This window comes from Cheilinus undulatus, linkage group 13, assembly GCF_018320785.1.
Source record: "Cheilinus undulatus linkage group 13, ASM1832078v1, whole genome shotgun sequence".
In the NCBI taxonomy this organism is placed as follows: domain Eukaryota; kingdom Metazoa; phylum Chordata; class Actinopteri; order Labriformes; family Labridae; genus Cheilinus; species Cheilinus undulatus.
In genome coordinates this window covers 32756052-32778219 of record NC_054877.1, presented here as the reverse complement: position 1 = coordinate 32778219, position 22168 = coordinate 32756052, and the positions used below count along the sequence as shown (strand labels likewise).

Here is a 22168-nt window from a genome sequence, read left to right as displayed (position 1 = left end):
GCAGCTTCGTCGTAACCAATCAGATAACGTGTTATTGGAAAGTGGGCGGGACTGAAAAATACAAACCGTTTGGCTGCCCTCACTTTACTACAGCTACTCTGGTTAATCTGAAAAGTGTTCGACTGGGAGTACCAAATACACTTTGTAAGCATTTGATGTAACCGGACGACAGAATGTGCAATTTAAAACGTACATATTGTCTCTTAGGTTATTGAAATTTCTCAAAAGTCAAGTATCTCAACGTGTACAAGTTAGCCACCTGTTTGAGCAACGAGCATCTTTGTTTACCTTTAGCGAGAGTAGCTATGCAAGCTAGTTTGCTAGTACGAAGATTGTATAAAAGTTAGAGGTATACCGACCATTATTTTGTCGATGCTTTCTCTTTTTAAATATTTACAGAAGCTGGAAACATGGTTCGGATCATTTAAAGCGTACAAGTTAGTAGACAAACTTACATCAACATGAATTGAATTTTGTGTAATGTTGGATTAGAAAAACTGAAGATGTGGCCTGTTTAAGAAGTCTGCTTACATCAACGGAGCTCAGTTTGAGACAGACACTAAGGTAAGCTAACCATGTGACATGCAGTCAGCCTGTACCAGCTGTAAATGGCTACAACATCACCTGTTAAATAGATATGGTTGAGTAAACCCCTCATCCCTCTGTACATCTTTAACAGTCGTTCACAGCCAGATGAGCCTCCACTTCAGTCGGACTGTGTTGGTCAGGACAGACCTCTCAGTGGGACACATGAGAGATCTGCTGTTGCTGAAAGTTCAAGCCCATCCTCCTGCAACTTGAGGGTAGGAAACAAGTTCTGTGTTTTATGAAGTAATAGCTGTTAGAGACAGCCAGTAAGATAAACTGTACATAAGGGGTTCCCAAACCTTGCCATGCCAAAAACATCATACAGTAAAATTTAAGAAGTTCTTCAAGAATAGATGACCATGTTTCAAATTTTAATAACCGATATTTATTTTCTATTAACATGACGGGACATGTTATTGAATTTATGCTGTTTCCAAACTATTTTCAGTCAATACTGATACAGAAAACTTTTTTTATTGTATTGAACAACAAGACTCTCTTACACGAGATTTGATGTGTTACTAAAAGTAATCCAAATTAGGGGTCGACCAATATTGGTCGATCAATGTTGGGTTTTCAGGGCCAATACTGATTATTAGTCATTCTTGAAACCGAAAAACCAATATTTGGAGCCAATATACATTTATTAAAATGTAGTTAAGGTGGCAAAAGCAAACTTGCATAATAAAAAAAGGAAAGTAGACAATTTAACCCTAACGCGATCAACTTGAGAAACTGAACAAAGCAACACATTAGGAGCAGAAAACTGGAAGTTATGCCATATGCTCACTGTGTAAGTGGTACCCAGGCTTAAGTGTTGATTGGCAAGTACTTATGGTGACATCTAGCTGATCCGATTGTGTTGTATACAGGACGATTGTGAGACTGTGGAGAGTGAAAACAAAGCCAGGAGGGAAGACACACTTTTCAGTGGAACCAAAGTAGTGCAGCTTTTGAAAATCAATTTTATCCATTATTGGTAAAAGAAATTGTTTGTAGATACTGATAATCAGCCTGATACCAAGTATCAGTCTTAATAATCGGTCGACCTCTACTCCAAATTAAAATGTAGATTTGCTTGCATGTTGGACACTTCATGGTAGACACTCGAATTAGCTGTTTTTTGGACCTAAACCTTAAGTCCATAACACAAAAGTTGAGATGCACGATGATATTGACAGGTATTAGTTTATAAAGTGAATTATCAATAGGGTTTGGTATTATTTGGGTTCTTTCCAATACCAGTGCTAAATTGATACTTTTTAAACAGTGCTGATGCCCAAACCATGCCTCAATCAATACTTTTGAGAAAAAAGGCGTGTGTTAAAAGTCAGTGGGTGAACAGAAGCTGCCTTTGTATGTTAAATGTTTGGAAGAAGTATCTAAAAAGATGCCAATACAGCATACAGCCTAAGTAAATGAAACAGCTGTCACTGTGTTAAATAATTCATATATTGTGTTGCAAACTATAAAGTAAATGTGTAAGTGTGATTGTGTCCTCAACAGAAACAAACATGCAAAGTATATCAGATGTGTTAGCACCAGTACCATGCTGGTACCAGGATTCAATGTTCATGTCTAATTATCTGTATTGGCAGATAGGAACATTTCTGCCAGTAATTACAACTGATATTTCCTCTATATAATATAATCTGACTACATCAGCTGTAAATACAGGTTTTAGGCTGGGGAAACAGACCTTCCGCTGAAGTCTTTTTTAATTTGTCATCATTCCTTACGCTTCAAAGTGTATTTTAAGGACTGAAATGCAACCTCCTGAGGAGTCAGGACCCCCACCTTAAAATGTTGGTCACCGTCACTTTCAATTTTTCTTTCTATTTCTCTTATGTTTTCTACAGTTATTTATTTATGTTTTAAATTAATTCTTCTTTCATCTCTGACAAACATTGGGTGGTGGATTCATCCATTTTTATTTTCCCCTCTCAAATTACCACCGTTGGACGTCAAGTTAAAACAATTGTATTTCCTCTGGTTTATTTAATTGTAAGCAATGAAGAGGTGATAGAAATGCAGTTAGTTTAAAAGGATGCTGAAGTGTTTTCTGTTAGAGAAAGTAGGCATAGTTGTAGACATTGAATATTTTCACCCCATATATACTTTAGTTAACTCCTCATATTGAATTGATTTAAATGCCTGCAGTTTAACAGGTATAAGCATAAGTATAACCAGAGAGTTTCAACATAAATGTTACTACACCTGAAGGTAAGATATACTGTTGGCAGATATTAATGCCTGATATTTTATAGCATTCCAGTACCTGAGTGTCATCAAATGACATCATGTACCAAAGGGTACATGGCAGAATACACTTCTATCATAGCCTTCTTACACCTGTGTCCTCAGTCAGAGCCGACTGTGCAAAGATGGAGTCTTTTGCTGCTCGCAAGAAGCCGGGCTATCTGCGCCAAGAGAATGCCTGTCTGAGCTTACAGGATGAGCAGCTCATCAGTGACCTCGATGCTGTGCAGAATGAATTGGCCTCCTTCAAGTCACAGGTATTTTAATCAGTCTCTCAGGTAAATTTTAAAGCTGCTTAATTGTTTTAACACTTCGACCAGTGCTTCATCTATGCAGGCTGCAAATGAGTACAGTGCAAAATCTGTGTTCTATGTTTAGAGTTTTATTGATGGTGGAAAATGAAAAAGAAATCCCCTAAAATGTCAAGCTACAAAAGGGAGTAATAATAAAAAGCTGTTATATAAGCAGAAAACTTAATGTGACACAGAACATTTTTGTGTTTTTCTGTCTTAAGGCCGGTCTCAGAGGCTCCAGGGTTCAAAACAGCATTGCAGTCATGAGCGAGCAGATTCATCAACTTCAAACAGAGCTGGAGGCTCAAGCCAAAGATCTAAAGTAACCGCATGACGTCAACTTTTCCCTTTGCTTTGATACCTCTATCTATGTCATTGTTGTGTGGTAATGGCATGCATATTTTGACACAGCTTAGTAAATTAGGATGAATAGTACATCATGTGCTGAAGTAGAATTGTCTATAGACATTCACTATTGTCCTTAATGAGAAAGGCTTGGACAACTTCTTTAATGATTTGCCTTTTTCCTTGGACTTCAACACCCTGATAACCCTAGTGTGTCCTTGTCTGTGTTTTCCAGGGCAGCAGAGCTGAGGGCTGAGTGTTACCAGGAAGCAGCAGCTCACAGCGACATTGTTGTGGCAAATCTCACGGAGGAGCTGGGTACACTCAGAGAAGAGCAAGACAATATGACAGCACTATGCAAACGGTGATGCATCTATTTTGGCTTTGACAAAGCACACAGTTTCAATCCATCTGTCAAATGCAGACAAACCAGATCTGCTTGTATTTTGGGTTATAGCATAAACACCATTCCATTTTTTGATTAAACTAAATTCAGTGTTGGATTTGAAGTTGAAGTAAAAAAAAAAAAAGACATTTATTAAGCGCCCAGTTGAACATCATAACATGATTGAGTTATTATTTTAGCTCTTCTGTTGAACCTTATCACTTACAGAGCTGAGCAACAAAGGAACCAAGCACTTCAGAATGCTGAGAAACTCAAAGAAGCATTCAAAGGATATAAGGACACCACCACCATTAAACTTAAGATGGTACATTTTATGGTTTTATCATTGAAGTATATTTTTTAATTTTGATATTTACTTGCATATCAAAGCCAAAATGTGTTTTATTTATGTCTTAAAGGTGACGGAGAGTGAGCACAAACTAAAAGAGAGTCTTATGGAGTGTGACAGAGAAAAAAATGAGCTTGAAGTGAAGTGTAATCTGCTGGAGAGAGAAATCACTGAAAAGAACCAAACTCTTAGGTAGACACCTCAGATTTATTGCCTTTTTGAATTTGAATTTATTAATGGATAGCCCCTGGAAATGCAGCATCTACTTTTGCTTCAATATGCAGTTTTGGTATTTTTTGAATGAAGAAACTAAGACTTCTGAGAAGATTCAGAAGAGGTGGTTTTAATTTGCTGGTTAAAACATCTTATTCATCTTGTGCCTCTGTCCTAGCCGACTGAAGGAGGAAGTGACACAGGCTGAGTCTGTGGGGTCTGGCCTCCAGGCACAGCTGGAGGAGGCTGGACAAAAGGCCTTACAACTGGAGAGGAGGCTTAAGGAGAAGGGCGAAGATTGCAGGGAGCTTGTCTCTCTGAAGAAAGAGCTGGAAGAGCTGCAGACACTGACCCGACGCCAGGAGCAGAGTGTGGCCCAGAGTCACAGAGAGGCTCAGCAGAGCCAGGCAGAGCTGGCCAGCCTGGAGACAGTACTGACCCTGTTGCACCTCAAAGAGGTGAAGAATACATACACACAACAACACTGCAGTGTTTGTTTCTGTATCACATGATTTTTTTTAAGCATCCCACAATTTTTAACCTAAGGGATTGTTATATGAACAGTTTACTTGTTTTCCCAAAAACTGGGTTTTGTTCCACTGTGATTGCCCAAAACAGGTCGCTGTATTCTTCATGTTTGTGGAAGGTATGACTTATTTGCTGACGACACATGTTATGTAATTTTAGGCTGCTGTGGGGCCGCTTTGCATCAGGCCCTGCATGTTACCTCCAGTAGACTACACAGGAAGTGCACACCTGCTGAAGTTAAAACCAGGTAGTCTGGAAAATCCCAAGTACAAATCACAACATTCCATCTCATGTTATCTATTCATTTCATGCAAGCATGCCCTATTTTTTGATTGGACTTTCCTGTACATTACACAACTAAAGATTTTTTTTTTTTATCTCTGGTAGTTTCTTGTATTATTGACTTCTTTTCTTTCATTTTCTCAGAACAGAATAATATTCCATTCAAAACTTAATATGGTTGAAAGAGACTGAATTAACAAATATTTTCAGACTTGATGTGTGTATATGAGCCGTTTTCTGAAATACAAAAGAAAATTTACAGACTCCCATTTAAAATGTACTTTAAACCTAAAAAATGCTTTATGCAGCATGGTTACTCATGTATTACTTTTGGTTCTTTACTTGCTGCCTGTTCCTTGCAGGTGAAGGTTATCAGCAGCTGCTGCGGGTGCTGCAGTCGATGGAAGCAGAGCGCAACAAACAGAGCGGCCTGGTTGAGCGGCTTCAGGAGCGTCTGAGCAGAGCCCAGGAGGAGATCTCCAGCCTGCAGAGTTCCATGGCCCAGAGAGCCTCACACTACCAGAGCCTCCACACTGAGCTGCTGGACAAAGTCAGCCAAGCCACAGACACTGAGAAAGAGGTGATACTCTTATTCTCTGCACCCATATTCTCTTCCATCTAATGCACTGCAATCACATTTTTCCTCAGAGCTTTCACAGCTTATATAATTATTTTTTTTTCATTTCAGAGTTTCTCTATTGACATAAAAGGTGGATTATTTACTGTGCTTTTTAGTTGTTTATATTTTATGCAGAATGCATAATGTTTTGGGCATTAGAGTGTTTCTTAAACTTGTTTTTGATGTTTATGATCTGTGTCATCTCAGTTAAAAAGAAAAAGTGCTCGTGCTGCTGCATTAGAGAAACAGCTACAGGAGAAAACTTCAGCTTATAGTCAGGCTGCACTGACCAACACTGAACTGGAAAATCAGCTGCAGGTACCATACACGTCCACTCAGGTTGCCCTTTATATATCCCTCTTTTTTCTTTCTTTATTTTGTATTGACATTATGTTTTTTGTGAGTCATTTTTATTATTATATTGTGCTTTTACTGTTTTGTCAAAGCCTGTAAAGCACTTCGGTCAACTATGGTTGTTTGTTAATTGTGCTATATAAATAAACTTTGACTTGACTTGACATCACTACTACCTGCTTGCAACACTAAGAGAAGCCTCACAATTAGAATCTTTTTGATTTCATTTTTTTTCCTCATTACAGGAGAAAACCAGCACCCTTCAGCATTACCAGTCCCTGATGACCAAAAAGCAGCGAGAGTACCAGCAGTCTTTGGAGAAGTGTAAAAAATCTCACTCTCAACAGCTTAATGAGCAGCAACACAGGATAGAAATGGTAATCGATGGCTTTAAATTTTCTAGTTCACTTTCTCTTTATTAAATCTGCAGTTTAGTTCAGTAGATCCCACTTTAAAGTCAGTTTAATTGGATTCAAACAGCCTCTGTTACACAACTCAATCCAGGTTAAAACCTGTTCATCATAAAATCTGGTCTATGAGACTTAGTTTTAATACCAAAATTTAAATCTTAAAAGTAGAGTTCAACCTAAAAACCGGTGCAACCCATATACGAGTATAAGTTGCTGTCTGTTATGACCACAGGTGAAGCCACCATAATATCAGTGATACTGACACCTGTTTCAATTCCAGGGCACCAGAAATATTCATAGGTGACCAATATTGAGTAATACCTCGTTTTCACTCACCAATAATGTCCTACAAACTACAGCACACAAAGACATTGGTAAATATTTGTGCATTTCAAATAGTGCTCTCTCTCTCTCTCTTTGACTTATATCAGATTTAGGTTAACAGTATAACTGAAGGACTGTAGTTTTCAAAATCTCGTGTATTTCTTGATACTATGGAATATTTAGATTATGGAGTTTTTATTATTTTAAAATGGGATATCAATGAGTTCCCAAATTTCACAACTTTACATAACTTAAACAGCAAATCTGATCCACCCCCCCGTAACGAACAGTATTTCTCCTCCTGCAGTTGCAGTCGTCTGTGGAGGAGGCTCAGTCTCGGGTGTTGGAGATGGAGCAGGAGCTGAGCGCACTCCAGAGAGAGCGAGATGACACTCAGAAGGCAGCTCTCCTGCTGCAGAGCTCCCTGGACCAACTCACACAGGTTAAAACACTTGTTATAAGGTTATCTTTACTCCATAAAGAACTGAAAGCTTTTCAGGTACAATCTACACGTTCAAAAATGATGATTTAGTCTTTGAATATACAGACAGTTTTACATATTACATATTTGATGTATTTACAGCAGAAGCAGGTTGAAGAAAGACTCAATCAGGAGTTGCTGCAAAGTTTCCAACAGCAGGAAGCTCAGTCTGCCACTAAGGTTTGTAAAGGACATGATTTGCTCAGAGAAAAAGAAAACAAATGGATTACATTTAACTCTGCAAAAATGTAATGAGTTTGACAATAACCACAAATATTTGGTAAACATGACTTCAGTTTGCACATCAGGTGTGTGAACTGCAGTCGTCTCTGTCGGCGTGCAGAGAGGAGCTGAACACGTACCTGAAGCAGATGGAGGAAATGAGGAAGACCTTTGAGAGTGAGCTGCTGAAAAAGAACGAAAAGGTGCACTACAACATAGGCTGTGTTTCCACTAAGCAGTCTGGTTCAGTACAGAAGGCAATTACTTGCATTCCCACTGTCAGAAGAGTTGGGAAAGAAGCCAAACTAATGCATCTGTATCATTCTACTTTTTAGACACCATTCTGTCACAGTACAAAGCGTACTTATTTGACCCTACAGAGTGGATCATGTCTCATTGCAGTTAACTGGTTATATCAGTCATTAACTCCAGTTTAACAGGGGTATTAATGGACAAACACAGAATGTGCCATGTTTAAATAAGCCATTGGTTTTTAGAGAATAATTCCAAGAAGAAATAACACAAAATGCTGGATTTCCTCAGTTGTTTTCTTTTTACGGTGTTGCACTCTTCATTGCAAATGACTATCAGCGGGCTCTACTGTGTCAAGTTGCTATTATATCATGCTATTACACAGCTGATGTGGCTACCACCTTCCGTTTTACACCCTTGTCGACCATGAAAAGGTTCTGTTGGATGTGAAAACGCAAGGAAAATACGATACCAGACTGCACTGAATCAAACTGGACCACTTGGTGGAAATAGATAGATAGATACAGTAGATAGATAGATAGATACTTCATTGACTTTGAAGGAAATTCAGTATGCATCAGTACAGTGAGACGGTCCTCAACCTTTGAGGCTCTCTCAGCAGAAAACTGAAGCACTTCTATCTTTTGTGCTCTGCCCAGCTTTTAGACTTATCTTCCTTGTTGTTCACTCATTCAGGTGTCCTTGCTGCAGGAGAAGCTCCACAGTGCAACTCTGCTGTGTCAGAGCTCCAGTGAACAGATTGTGCAGCTGCAGCTTTCCCTGCAGCAGCAGCAGAGCATGCTGACTGAGAGCACGTCTCACATCTCTGAACTGGAGAAGAGTCAGAGCCAGCTGCAAACGCAGGTAGGAGAGTTTCTACTCATCTGAAAAGGACACAAAACAACAGAGGATTTTTCTATTTTTTCTTTGAGATTAAATCATCTGTTGTTTGTATTTCTGTTCTACAGTACAGGCCAGCAAAGCATGGGATTTATTGTGATTTTAAAAACGAGTGCACTTATTATGGACCTTAATTGATAACAATTACTGTATTAATGCTTACAGCCCTAGTTCTAAGACATTTTTATAAGCTTCAGATAGTTTTATCTCTCACAAAGATGCACTTAAGGTTAAATAAGTTTTATGTAGCAAAAGAAACTCTTCTGAAATGTTTCTGCTGTATTCTGAAATGAATTATGTTTAAAGCTGTGATGAATCATATTTATAGCCCTTAAAATTTAACCTTAGTGGTAGATGTTCAGCATCTTTATTGAAGGTTTAATTTGCATCACCAAATAGTAGTGCATACAGAGCAGAAGAAAAACAAACATGCGGCTGTACTTCTGCTGACAGATATGCAAACCTACTGCCTCACACTGCACATGTCATAAACATATGCTGAATCTGCATCAGTGCTTCTTGTTTGAGCATGTGATTTTATTTACAGACCAGCACATGTAATCTGGTTGTACTTTCCGCCTTTTACAAACAACTCATTAACATCATTCAGTGAGAAGAGCTGAATCCAATCACGTTCAGCTTCTTTTTTCATGAAGTTCTGATCAAAACAGATCACAGGAGATCATTTAATCTATGGCAAAGATTATCATCAAATTGCTGACTTTTATTGGCATTATGAATATGAGATCAGAGGGCTGTACTATAAGTGAAATTAATCACTTGACTTGATCAGAAATTTAACCGTTATGAGGAAACAAGGCAATTTTCAGAGTTTCAAAAGAGAGGTTCTTTCAAATTTTCTTTTCCAGGCAACTTCCACCGTAATAATATTTGTTTTAAATTGCTAGTATACACTGAAGAAAATGTGTTGAAATCAGTACTTTTCCCTTCTAATTTTCTCCTGTTTGCTAAAATTATAACACTTTAAATTTAAAATAAAAAAACGTTAAAATTCCAAAGAAGTTGGGTTTCTGTGTAAAATGTGAATAAACCCAATGCAATGATTTGCAAATCTAATTTAGCCATATTATATTCACAATAGATTATAAACAAAATCAGATGTTAAAACTGAGACTTTTTACCATTTCATGAATAATATCGGCTCATTTTAAATTTGCAAAAACACATCTCAAAAAAAGTAGTAACAGGGCAACAAAAGGCTGGAAAAGTAAGAGGAAAAGAGCCAGAGAAGCATTTTGCATCTCATGAGGTTACTTGCCAACATGTCAGTGACATGATAGGGTATAAAAGGAGCATTTTAGAGAGGCAGAGTCTCTCAAAATAAAGATGAGTTGAGTTACACTAATTTCCAATAACTGTATCTAAAAACTGTGGAACAATTGCAGAAGAATGTTCCTCAATGTAAAATAGAGATCACAGAATATCCCACCATCTACCATGCATAACATCATCAAAAAAATCAGGGAATCTGGAGAAATCTCTTTGCACAAGTAACAAGGCTAAAGGACAATATTGAATGACTCAAGCAGCACTGCATTAAAAACGGGCCTGAATTTGCACTACAGATCGCTGCATGAACTCAGTAACACTTCAAGAAATCATTCTATCAACATAATTCACCGTGCCATCCACAAATGCAAGTTAAAGCTGACTCATGCAAAGAAGAAGCCACATCTGAACACAGTGTAACTGCCATCTCCTCTAGGTCAAAGCACATTTAAAGAAGGCTGAGGCAAAATGGAAAACTGTTCTGTGGTAAGATTAATTAATATTTGAAATTATGTTTGGAAACCACAGACAACATGTCCTGCAGACTAAAGAGGAGTGGGATCATCCAGCTTGTTATCAGCGTACAGGTCCAAAGCCTGCATCTCTGATAGTATGGGTGCTGGGAAATAAAATTGCCTTATTTCTAGGGCTGGGCAATGAATCAAAAATTTGATTAAATGGCTGCAAGCTGCAATTTTCAAATCATGGAAGGTGCAGTGTTTTTTTATGCTGAAGTTTGTTTCAAAATACCAGTTTACATCTTTTTTTTTGCAGCATATCATGCAATCATCCACAGGCAGTCTTTTATAATAGTCTACAAAAATCCTATTTTTTTGTACATTTTCTTACTAGATAAGAGAATGACATAAAAATTTTAACTCACTTCAATACATCAATTCCTATCCAGTTTGCAATACAAGTCAAAATCATCACAATTAGATATTTTTCAATTTTTTTCCGCTGTAGTTTTATCTAATATTGTGTTGGTTATAGTATAGAATGATTTATTGCTTGTTTGTTGATATGTAAGGAACTTAAGAAATAATCACATATCAAATGGCAATTGCAATACGGTGGAAAAAATCGATTATTTTGCCAAATCGTTCAGCCCTACTTATTGCCTGCAGCAATGTTTTATGGTAGCTTTCTTTTATACTGAATTGCCTCTCATTAGACCAGCCTGGATATATGAAACAATGCCTGATTGGTTCAGAAAAAACCTTAACTCACTGAATCTTCATTTGATGTCAGTTTGTTCAGAGCTGTACAACAGCCCTTTTTGATACTTGTTATCTCTAAATTGAGTCCAAGGCATTGTTAAACCAGGTGAGGCACAAAAAACCTGGGTATGCTGACCTTGCTTTTTATTACTCCCCTCATATCTATGCTACAAAAAAAATAAATAAAAAATAAAGATGGTGTTATGCCTGTCCTCAGGTCTCAAGTCTGGAACATCAGCTGGAACGAGCTCGATGTGTTCTGCAGGATGAGACAAGGATCAGAGAGCAAGAGGTTCAGGAGAGAGACAAAGACCTGCAGGAGACAAAGGAAGAGAACAAACAGCTCTCTGAATCTGTAAGGTAAGTATACCTAAAGACAGAAACGTACACATCAGGAGCATGTGTATAATAATGGAGTTAAAATCTTGTGTGATTTTCTGATACTTTAAATCAATTAGGACTTTTGTTAAATTAAAGAGTCATTGAAAATATACAATTTAGTGCCAAATACTTAAAATTAGTTTTGGAAAATGTTATCTAACATGGCCATTCATTGCTACAGCTATTTAAAGTAGTCTGTATGGGGCTTTTGTTTGTGAGTATTTTCTAACAGAACTTTCCTGCAAGTGTTTTTTTTTTCTTCTTGACCTGCAGCAAAAGTGATCAGACAGAACAGAAAGTTGGAAAGTCTCATGATAGCACCACATCCAATATGTCTCTAGGCCTAAAGAAGCCCCACTTCTCCCGCCCATTTCATCCATGAACACGTCTATATAAATGTGGGACTTTCTTTGACATAGTGAGATAGAAGCTTGTTGTCTTCAGAGTGATTTCATTCTGCAGAGTTACTCATTAGATCAGGACATTTTAAAGCTCTGCAGCTGAAACATGTTGCTTATTTAATTGTGCCATAGAAAGGCACGTTTATGTAGCACAGTTTAGTGACTACAGCAGGTCTGCAGGGATTTCTTTTTTGAATCCACAATGGGGGCTGTGCTCACGTTAAGGTGAGGAGACAGACATGTTAAATGCTCTTTCTTAAATGCTTAATGTTTTTTGCTTTTTCTGCAGAATATTTCTTTTTATTGCTGAATGTTTTCAAAGATAAATTTCAATGAAGAGCTTGCACTTTGTACTGATAATAGCTTTTTTGTGTTCTGTGTGTCTTTAGTCATCTGACCACAGAGATGAAGGAGTGTCGAGGGGAGCTGGTGTCTAAGGAGTCAGAACTGAAGCGTCTGAGAAAGGATGTCGCTGTCAAGACATCTCATATCAACCGCATGGAGGAAACTCTGCAAAACATATCTGCTCAGCTGGAGAGAAAGACTGACATTGGTATGTTACAACTTTAACACTGTTGGGCATCTAAGTGTCTGCTATTCTACTTGTTCCTTATTCTAACTTATTATCCTAAATTCTGATCTGTTTTGTGTCCTCCTCCCAGTGGTGGATCTGGAGGAGAAGCTCCATCGCTGCGAGGCGGACAGGCTCAACAGCGTACGCCGTGTCCAGCTTCTGGAGAGACAGCTTCAGGATGTGCGGGGAGAGTTGACCGGCACTCTGGAGCAGCTGCAGGCGCTCAGAGATGTACTGCAGAGAACACAAACCACCGCAGACGAGCGGCAAGAGGAGGTGGAAAAATTGACTTTCCAGCTTAGGTGAGGATACGCTGTAAGAAATAAACGTCTGCTACAGGGACGAGAGTCATGCAAAGACCATGTGCAGATGTTCTGGTAGAAACAGGCTCATCTGTGTTTGAAATAATGTTCACATTTGTATGAACAGTCACACTTACAGAGTCACTGGCCCTGCTGTTGTTTCACTGTCCCGTTAAAGGTTCCCTTGTATATAATGCCACTTTTTAAATGATATTATGATGCTGTTTTTATGATATTGCTGTTTTCTGATGCAATAATGTGAACTTTTAATATATATATTTTAAATTATTTTCTTTATAATCTGTGGTGAAACTTATATAATGTATGATTTGTTTTCTTGTGATTGATTAACATGTGACCTGCTTTATGATATGATGTTTATTTATCCAAAACATTACACTGACACAGATTAAAACTGTGAAACAATGCGTGCAGATATTGTACATGAAGCACTCAACTTGACATATGAATGGTGAAATAATTTCCTTTTAAAAAGGCAAAAAGATGTGATGCTACATGTTGTTAATTTAATGAACGTGTCTTTCAGAGCACAGTGAGCTCAGTTATTAGTAGGAACATGCAGATGCTTGATACAGAAAACACCCTTTAGACAAAGAACACTTATTTTGCAATAAAAGAGCCAATCTACAGAACCCTTGTTCCACATTATAAGGCACTGAAATTTATCCTCAAGCCAAAGGTCATTGTAAAAATGCTCAAAAATAAATTCTTATACAAAGTACCTAAATAGTGATCCATGTATTTAGCAACAATCAGACACAGTAATTACTCACATTCTCCTGGTCCTGTTTCTTCTAGTCCTTTCATTACTGTGTTTTATAAACATTAATAAAGAAGGTGTATGATAAACTGGTAACTAAAGGGATATGTGTATGTGGCTTTGCAGTGAGACCCAGAGGGAGTTGGAGGAGAGAACACATGAGGTCTTAGACTTGGACAGTGCTCTAAAGGAAAGACAGGGGGAGCTCCAGCAACGAGCACAGCTGGTACAAACGCACACTTATTTTTCAATATATTTCATTGAAGATTCAGGAAACATTCTTGCTCCATTCTTTGTATATTTTGTGCTTTTATTATTTATCATTATATATCCTATTTCCTCACCCCTCTGGCCTTCCTGTTGTCCTCAGCTGGCCCAGCTGGAGGTGGCCATCAGAGATCACAGGCAGGAGATGGAGAGGAAGGTGGAGTCGGTGCAGCAGAGCCTGGAGGCCAGAGAGAGAGAGCTGAGAGATGCACAGAGGGAGCTCACCGACAGAAACATGAAGGTTGGGAGAGGTCACAGAATAAGAGAGATGAACTTGTGACAGAATGTTTACATCTGTCACTTTGAGTCCACATAGACTTGAGAGAAATTTTCAGAAAAGCAACTGAGGAAACAACCAGCAGCATTAAGTTCTACCATATTTTTGCAGTTACTGTTGCCCATTGTTTGGCTTATGATGATCTCTTCTAAAATAGGCTTCCTAAGATGTTTTCGGGCAAAAAAAGACAAAATTGATATCCAGACTTTGGTTCTTCCCTAAGTTTTGGGTTCATTTTCTTAACGTTGTGATTAAAGACTGTTATTTGACACTTTAGCAGTTGGTTTGAAAGAAGATAAATTTAGGGTTTCAAGTGTTCATAAAAATGCAATTAGTGTCCAGTCTAGTTAACTTAGAGTATCATTCTAAAGTCATATTAGCAGAAAATTCTAGTATTAGTAGTATTTGTAAGTTGTGAAACCTTTAGAGATGTTGAATTCATATACCTTCCCAACTGGATGTGTCCCTGTATAGATAATTTCTTGCTTGTGCTGATATGTGTTTGTGTATGTTGGTTAGGATTCCCAGCAGCTGCGTGCAAGCCAGCAGAAACTTCAAACTGCTCTTCAGGAGCTTGATGAAACTCAACAACACTGTGAGGCTTTGAGCAGAGAGCTGGATGCTTCAAAGCTGCAAAACAAAGAGAAGGTGAGGTCAAAGCATTCACTTATACACAAGTATAGAAAAATAAAGACGTTGAAATCTGACTGCTGTGCCTCTTAAAAATACCAGGCTAATGGTTGTTAAGTATTCAAATGTAACAAGAGAAAAAGAGGCTAAATACAAGAGTGATGAAGTGTTAGATTTAGATATGCTTATCTGCTAATTCCACTTACCTGCCCATGCCATGTTTGTGTGCAGAAGGACAGGCTGCGTAGCGTGGAGGAGGAGCTGGCTCTGAAGGAAGCTCGCTGGCTGCAGTTGGAGGCCAATCTGCAGAGCACCATTTCTTCTTTAGAGCAGGAATTGGAGCTGGAGAGGGAGCGGCATAGCAAAGAGGTAGTGTAGCTTCACTACCTCTTCTAATGCTTTAGAGCAGGCACCAGCTGTTTTGCATGACTTGGCTGAACCTTAGATTTACTTCATGGTGTGATGTAATATGATATGATACATAACGACACAACATGGTTCAGTAATTGACACTTGGTCTATTCTTACACTGTGATTCAGCAATAACTGATATATCCTTAGAAAATCTAACAGTGAGACATATCTGATTAATTGAAGAAATGCCTCCTATGCAGGATTCATTTATTTATTCACTGCACTTGGGTGCCAGTTTCAAGTCTTATCAGTTAACTTAACCCTTTATGTTCTACTTTGGCTATTTAACTTCTTACACAACATTCATTTCATAGTAGTCGCCTTGAGGTATCATGAAGTGGTGAAGCAATGGTTGATATTTGCTGAGAAATCTGCAAAAAGTGCCATTGTTAAATACAAATGTCTTTTATGGCACTAGACAGTTAATGACTCTATCACAATTCATGACGACATTGCATTGCTTAACAGGATTTTGTCCAATAGCTAGTTGGAAGACTGTAGTCCTATACGTTCACTTGAACCCTAACCCTTGTTCTGCGGTGTTCCTCCTCTTTCTGGTTGCTTTTAGTTTTTTTTTTTTCTGCAAGTATGTAACAAAGGTCTTGGTTTCTGGTTGCCCTAACCTGCCCATCTTGCCAGTCTTGTTCCCCTTTTACATCTGATTTCTTTTCCTCTTTTCTTCAAGGCATTACAGTGAGTTGCTTCTTTTATCTGCCTTCAGTTTCTCTTCTTAATTCTTCATCTCTTCCACAGATGATGAAATCTTGACTCTTGCCCATGTTTTTTGGTGATATTTAATTTATTTTCCTGCTTTAACCTTGGGATCCTTTACCTTTCAAACAACAAACTGGTCCCATTTGTCTGTTTCCCCTTCTAGTTGGAATCGGTGCAACAGACTCGAGGCCAGCTCCTCAAGGTCTCTGAGCAGATCTCCTCCACCATGCGCTCCTCCCAAGAACAGCTCACTACTCAACTCCAGCAGAGCCAAAACCACCTCGAACAAGCCAAGGCAGAGTGCGATAATACCAAAACCAAGCTGGATCAAACAAAGACCGAGCTGGATCATGCTCGCAGCCAAGTCATACACCTTCAAACGCAGAGGGACCAGGCTCAAACTGAGCTCCTGCAAAGTAAAACCCAGCTAGAGCAAACCAGAATCCTGTATGAGCAGACCAGAGGCCAGAACAGTCTCCTTTATTCCCAACTGGAGCAGCTCCGTGTGCAGTTTAATCAGGCCACTGTCCAGACAGTAGAGCTTCAGAGCCGACTCCAGGCGTCTGAAGAGAACATGGAAACCTGTCATGAGTCTCTGCTCATTAAGGTAAAGTCCTTAGGTGTGTTTTTTTGAAGATGCAAAAAATATTCATCATTCCTCATGTTACCATTTCAGTTCATCTCGTTACCTATACTAATAATGTTTTTTTCTCAAAACCTGTGTATCCTGTTACAGTTCCCCACACAGTTACAGCATGTTAACCTTTACATCTTGCCCCGTCCTGCCTCATTCAGCTTCTCTCTGTATGTTTCTGAAGTGTTGACATTGTTCATCTGCAATGTGATATACAGTATAAAGTCCCAAAATTTAGGAACCTCTTTGTTTTGTACTGTCAGTTTTGTTTAGAGGGGATCAATGCGAAGAGACTGTCAACTAGTTGATGGGATCTTTCTCTCAGATGGATAAAATCATACATAAGAAAAATTAAACGAACAATTAACTTGGCTAATAAATCTGGGTAATCACAGTAAAGTCTATATCTGTGCCCCCCCCCCCCCCCCTTTTTTGCAGCTAAAACAGCCTCTGCTTTTCTGTGAAGGCTTTCCACAAGATTTTGGAGTGGGTTTTTTGGGAATTTGTGCCCATTAATTCTGTAGAGCATTTATGAAATCAGGATAGGAAGACCTGATACGCAACCTCCGTTCCAGTTCATCCCAAAGGTGCTTGATGGGGTTGAGGTTAGGGCTATGTGCAGTCCAGTCAAGTTCTTCCACACTGAACTCATCAAACCATGTCTTTATAGTCTTTGCTTGTTGCACTTTGGCACAGTCATGTTGGAATAGAAAAGGGCCTTCCCCAAACTGTTGCCACAAAGTCTGAATCATCACCAAAATGTCTTGGTATGCTGAAGCATTAAGACTGCCCTTCACTGGAAATAAGGGGGCTACCCAAACCCTTAAAAACAGCCCTATGCAATTATCCCTCCTCCACAAAAACTTCACAGTTGGGCCAATGCTGTCAGGCAGGGAACATTCTCCCAGTATACACCACAGTCCAGTGTCAGTGTGCTTTACACCACTCTGTCTGATGCTTGTTATTGGGCTTGTTGACGTAAAGCCATGGAAACCAATTCCATGCAGCTCCCATCGCACCGGTTTGTGCTTACATTAATGCAAGTGGAAGTTCAGAACGTTTCAGCTTTGGAATCAGCAGACTTTAAAACCAAGAACTTATATATAAAATTTCATTACTAAGTCGCTTGAGAGTTTGCAAGCTCATTTCCACTGGCACAGGATAACTCTTGGGATATTCCAGGTCACAGAGGCTGCAGTGAGTGGATCCTTCGTTGGAAGTGTAAAAGAAGTTCACGGCATCTAAAGGAACCTTTGAAATTGGACAGGCTTTGACACACCACTGGGACATAATCTGTCTTCAAATTTGCCCTCTACAGGATGCGTCCCCTGACTATGTTGCTATTTTTCTTCCTGCAGGAGTCTGAGGTGACGCGTCTACAAGCCCGGGTCTCCAGTCTTGAGCGAGCTGCTGACCACCAGAATCTGTACAACCACTCTCTCTCTCTCCCTGCTGTGTACTCCTCTCAGGGCTCCTCCTCTGCACACTCCCCTCTGTCATCACCCACAAAGCTTCAAACAAACGCACCAGCTCCTGACCACAATCACTCAACTTGTCATCCCTCCCCAACACAACGAAGAACTTCCTCACCACCCCCTCCTCACTCACACCTTCAACCCACCTCAGCCCCTCGTTTATCAAACCAGACATGTGATTGGCTACAGAGCAGCAACACTGACTCCTCTCTGGATCTCCCTCTGAGTCTGAAGGCCAAACTGAGGGAGGCCCTGAGCAAGCAGCCATGGGAGTCCTCCTCCACTTCCTCCACTTCCTCTTTCTCCCAACATACATTGGATCACAGCTGGCAAGGCCTCAGCGCTGCAGAGGCCACAGCGACCTCTGATCTCTCTTTTAATCCTCTCACGTACATGTTGGACAAGACGGAGGACAGAAACGAGGAGCAGACAAGTGAGTCAAGGAGGGAGTCTGTGAGTACTTTGGTGCCAGAGGAGGAGGATCTGGACGGCAGGAGTACTCTGACGGGGATGCTGAGGTTTGTTAATCAGACGTTAGCGATGCAGGAGGATCCGTTTTCATGGAGTTCCATGAGGATTTCACCAAATAGAGGCAGACTAACACTACAGGTAAACAACTACACCACTGTCTCTTAAGTAGAATTCCATAGAAAACAATAGAAATTAACTTAATATAAAACTATTTAGGTAGCTGTTTAGAGATACAACACCTTATGATTCATGATAAAAAATCTGTACAAATAAACGATTCAGCACTGTAAATGACGATGGCATTATTCTCACACTATGAGCATTTATAATATAAACATATTTCAAAAGTCTTTCAATTTCAGAAAGGACTTGTAACAAAAATAAGTACTGAGTGAAACATGAGCAGCAGATTAACAAAAAAACTTTGAATTATACAGGGTTTATAAAATGTACTTGAAATCCTTGAAAATATGTGAATTTTATCCTTGCATTTTCAAGTTTGAAGCATGGTTTTATTTTTGCTAAAGTGCATGACAGTGCTTAAAATTGTATACCTCTCATGATCAAAATGGCTATCTGACTAAGAAGTTTTTTTAATTAAAGTTATAGAATAAGTCTAGTAGTCTCCCACATAATATATACAAGAAAAATTGATGAATGTTTGGGAAAAAAAATGCTTTTAATGTGTATTTGTATAAATATAGAAGTCACCATGGTATGCATATCCAAAGCAAAAGGGCTGGTGCTGAGTCAAAAAATAGAAATACAAGTGAACAGGAAAAACATTGCACACACTGCAGGGCTCCAAAAATCCAGGTCATTTATTGCAATATTTAACTTGGATTTTCGGAACCCTGCAGTTTGTGAGACGTTATATCCAGTTTGTAAGTGCTTGAATCTAACTTGAGTAAAGGTTTATGAACCCTGGTTAAAACTAACATGTATTCTTAAATAATTGTTAATTTACTGAACTTCAGTCATTATTGAAATATTGAAAAATGTAATCAAAAACCTCTTTAGTTTTAAAGCAAAAACAAGTTTCTACAAAGAAATGTCAATCAAATAAAAGTCTCACAATTAGTAAAATGAGGATCACCTGAGTGTAGTGAATGTGTCTTGAATGATTTTAGTATAATGACACCTGTGTCTGGAGGGTTTAATCCCTGGTCAATCAGTATTCTGGCTACCATTACACCAAGATGACAAAAGATGTTACTGATGTATGTTTTGTTTTCACTTTTTAGAGGGACATCAAGGAGACATAAAGCATTATTGCCAAGGAAAGGACTGGAGAGTGGAGCTGTTAACACTGCTGTCATCACTGTGGGTCAAAGTGCATCTCATATAGTCCTGCCTTAGGTGTTTGCAACTATAATCAAGCTAAATCTTACCCGCCAGGGAAAAATGAATGATCAGTGAAATTGCAGACACTCCACAGACTGTTACTGATATCCTGTCAGGAAGTTTTATACAGTATGAATGTAGCATGTACTTTCAATGTTAAATTTAAGTGATATTTATATTTGTACACAATTATAAATTGGATAAGTAAATAAATGTTTTTATGCAAGTTTTTTCTTTTCCTTTTAAATGTTTTGTTCATCTGCCATCAGGATTCTCCGGAGACTTGTGAAGCTCGTCTCTCTCCAACATCTGTATAAACGTTCCCAGACTGAGTGCTCATGTGTTCAGAACAACTGGCAGCTTCACAAGGAGAGTTTTTGGCTCAGCACTCACTAGGGGTTAGGGTTAATGCTGAAACTAATGCAGACTGAAGCTGGGTAGATTGGATTTGGCAGCCTCATGAGAATTACATAACATGATCATCAGAAACGTTAACTCTCTGTAAGGCTTTTTTTTTTCTTTTACTCAGCACAGTGTTGTTTATTTAAATGAGTTAGCATGAGTTCAAACATGAGAGGAGAAAAACCTTTTTGCTGATAAACAGTATTTAAAGATTTAGATGACACTTTTCTTTGCTAATTCTGTATGAGGAATGTCGTTCAGCAGGAGGGCAAATGGGTAAAAAAGATGTTTGATGCCGTTCGGGATACTTAAAAGTGATCATTTTCAAACACTTTTTCTCTCCCTCCTGCAAGCAGTTCAAACTAAGAGACCGATGACACTGTAGTCTTTATAAGCTCATTTTCCAGGAACTTTAAACTAAGCATTAAGAATGGAATTGAAGGCGACAGCTGGCATGGGTCCGCCTACAAGAAGCCTTAAAGTGGTGCATTCAATTCACAACTATGGGGAAGGGCTATAAAGTCCTGCAGCACTGAAGGTCCTGGAGAGCACAGTGCCCCCATCATTTTCAATTGGAAGAAGTTTGGCAGAACCAAGACTCTTCTGAGAGCTGGTCACCTGGCCAAACAGATGATCATGGAAGAAGGGCTTTAGTAAGAGAGATGATCAAGAACCTGATGGTCACTCTGTGCTCCAGAGATCCTGTGTGGAGATGGAACAAATTTGCAGAAGGAAAGCCATCATTGCAGCCCTCCACAGATCTGGGCTTATGGCAGAGTGGTTAGATGAAAGCCTCTCCTCAGTGCAAAACACATGAAAGCCCACAAAGCTTGTGAAACTTTAATTGTTAATGTGTGGAATTTATCTCTAGCTTACTATCGCAAATTCATTTGGTGCAAAGTATTGCAGCAGCTGAGAAAATTTGGTTTTCAAGTTAAACAGTTATTGAAATGAAGTGTTTTGTTCATATTTTCCAACATGCCATCCTTGAGCTTGAGTGATTAATCATCGACAAATTAGAAGAAAAAAATAATACTATAGCTATATCTAAACAGCACTATTTTCCCCCTTAAATTCCAGTCTATTCCAGCTGTGAGGTGTTACAGGTTGTAGAGTGTGAACAGCGTTATCTTTTGCAGGCAGACCATCAGTGGGTCTGCTGGGTGAGTAAATGTCACAATGTGTGATTTCCTGTCTACATCTGAGTGGGTGCTGTTCATATTTACATTTCCACAGGCCTTGGTGGATGTTGGGAGGTATTCTCTCTGTATGTGCTATAAAGGGGTTTATGGGTGTGTTTGTTGTCATGGGAGACGGTGTTTGATTTTACCACCAACAAGCCTGTTTGTCTGACTTTCATGAAGTTTTGCTAATGTGAAAAATGAACTCTTACTTATGCTTACAGATCATTTCACCAAGTTTAGGACAGTTTCTGTCTTTGTTCTCCTTTTCTTTGTTTTTCTATGAGACAAAACTGCTGTCTTTGGAGGATGTGGTCCACACAGTGGTTTATAGCGTGCTATTTAGCTGTAGTCTAGTTCCTCCTTGAACTTCTTTTAGTACAGATTGTCTCCCAGCAGTCTGTGTTTTATTGTCTGAGTATTTTTCTGCGTAAAATTAGCAGTTCTCACTTGTGTGGTAGCAGCTGATAACATTTCAGATGGACACACGACTGCTGTGTTTCGACCCTTCCTTTGGGTCAAAAAGATACTTGTGCCCTAATGAAGCATAAGGGCATGATGAGGAGACTCCTAATCTTAATTATGTTGTTATCTGATGAGTTACAT

The 22168-nt window shown here is 39.0% G+C and overlaps 1 protein-coding gene across 3 annotated transcripts; it reads left to right on the top strand.

The window, feature by feature from the left end:
* Positions 1–53: 53 nt before the first annotated feature.
* On the top strand, positions 54–20190 carry ccdc18 (coiled-coil domain containing 18). Of its 3 annotated transcripts, none has more exons than XM_041804199.1 (27): positions 54–144; positions 493–564; positions 680–803; positions 2953–3104; positions 3362–3462; positions 3721–3849; positions 4099–4195; positions 4290–4411; positions 4611–4890; positions 5120–5207; positions 5605–5822; positions 6069–6179; positions 6461–6592; positions 7257–7391; positions 7533–7610; positions 7727–7855; positions 8601–8768; positions 11532–11674; positions 12486–12649; positions 12759–12972; positions 13880–13979; positions 14124–14261; positions 14817–14945; positions 15159–15296; positions 16219–16662; positions 18048–18773; positions 19880–20190. In XM_041804199.1, the coding sequence occupies exons 4-27, from the start codon at positions 2973–2975 to the stop codon at positions 19898–19900; spliced, it is 4137 nt and encodes a 1378-aa protein (XP_041660133.1). In that variant the 5' UTR covers positions 54–144; positions 493–564; positions 680–803; positions 2953–2972; the 3' UTR covers positions 19901–20190. The 3 variants fall into 3 exon arrangements, with proteins under 3 accessions (XP_041660133.1, XP_041660132.1, XP_041660135.1); XM_041804198.1 differs by having other exon boundaries at positions 74–144; positions 400–564; XM_041804201.1 differs by having other exon boundaries at positions 83–564; positions 7739–7855.
* The last annotated feature ends 1978 nt before the right edge of the window (positions 20191–22168 follow it).

Excerpts from the sequence above, each read along its gene's own strand:
- ccdc18 (XM_041804199.1), top strand. The coding sequence starts at position 2,973 with ATGGAGTCTTTTGCTGCTCGCAAGAAGCCGGGCTATCTGCGCCAAGAG. Across the intron at positions 14,946-15,158 it reads AGCTGCAAAACAAAGAGAAG|AAGGACAGGCTGCGTAGCGT; the intron begins GTGAGGTCAAAG and ends GTTTGTGTGCAG. Across the intron at positions 18,774-19,879 it reads GAGGCAGACTAACACTACAG|AGGGACATCAAGGAGACATA; the intron begins GTAAACAACTAC and ends TTCACTTTTTAG.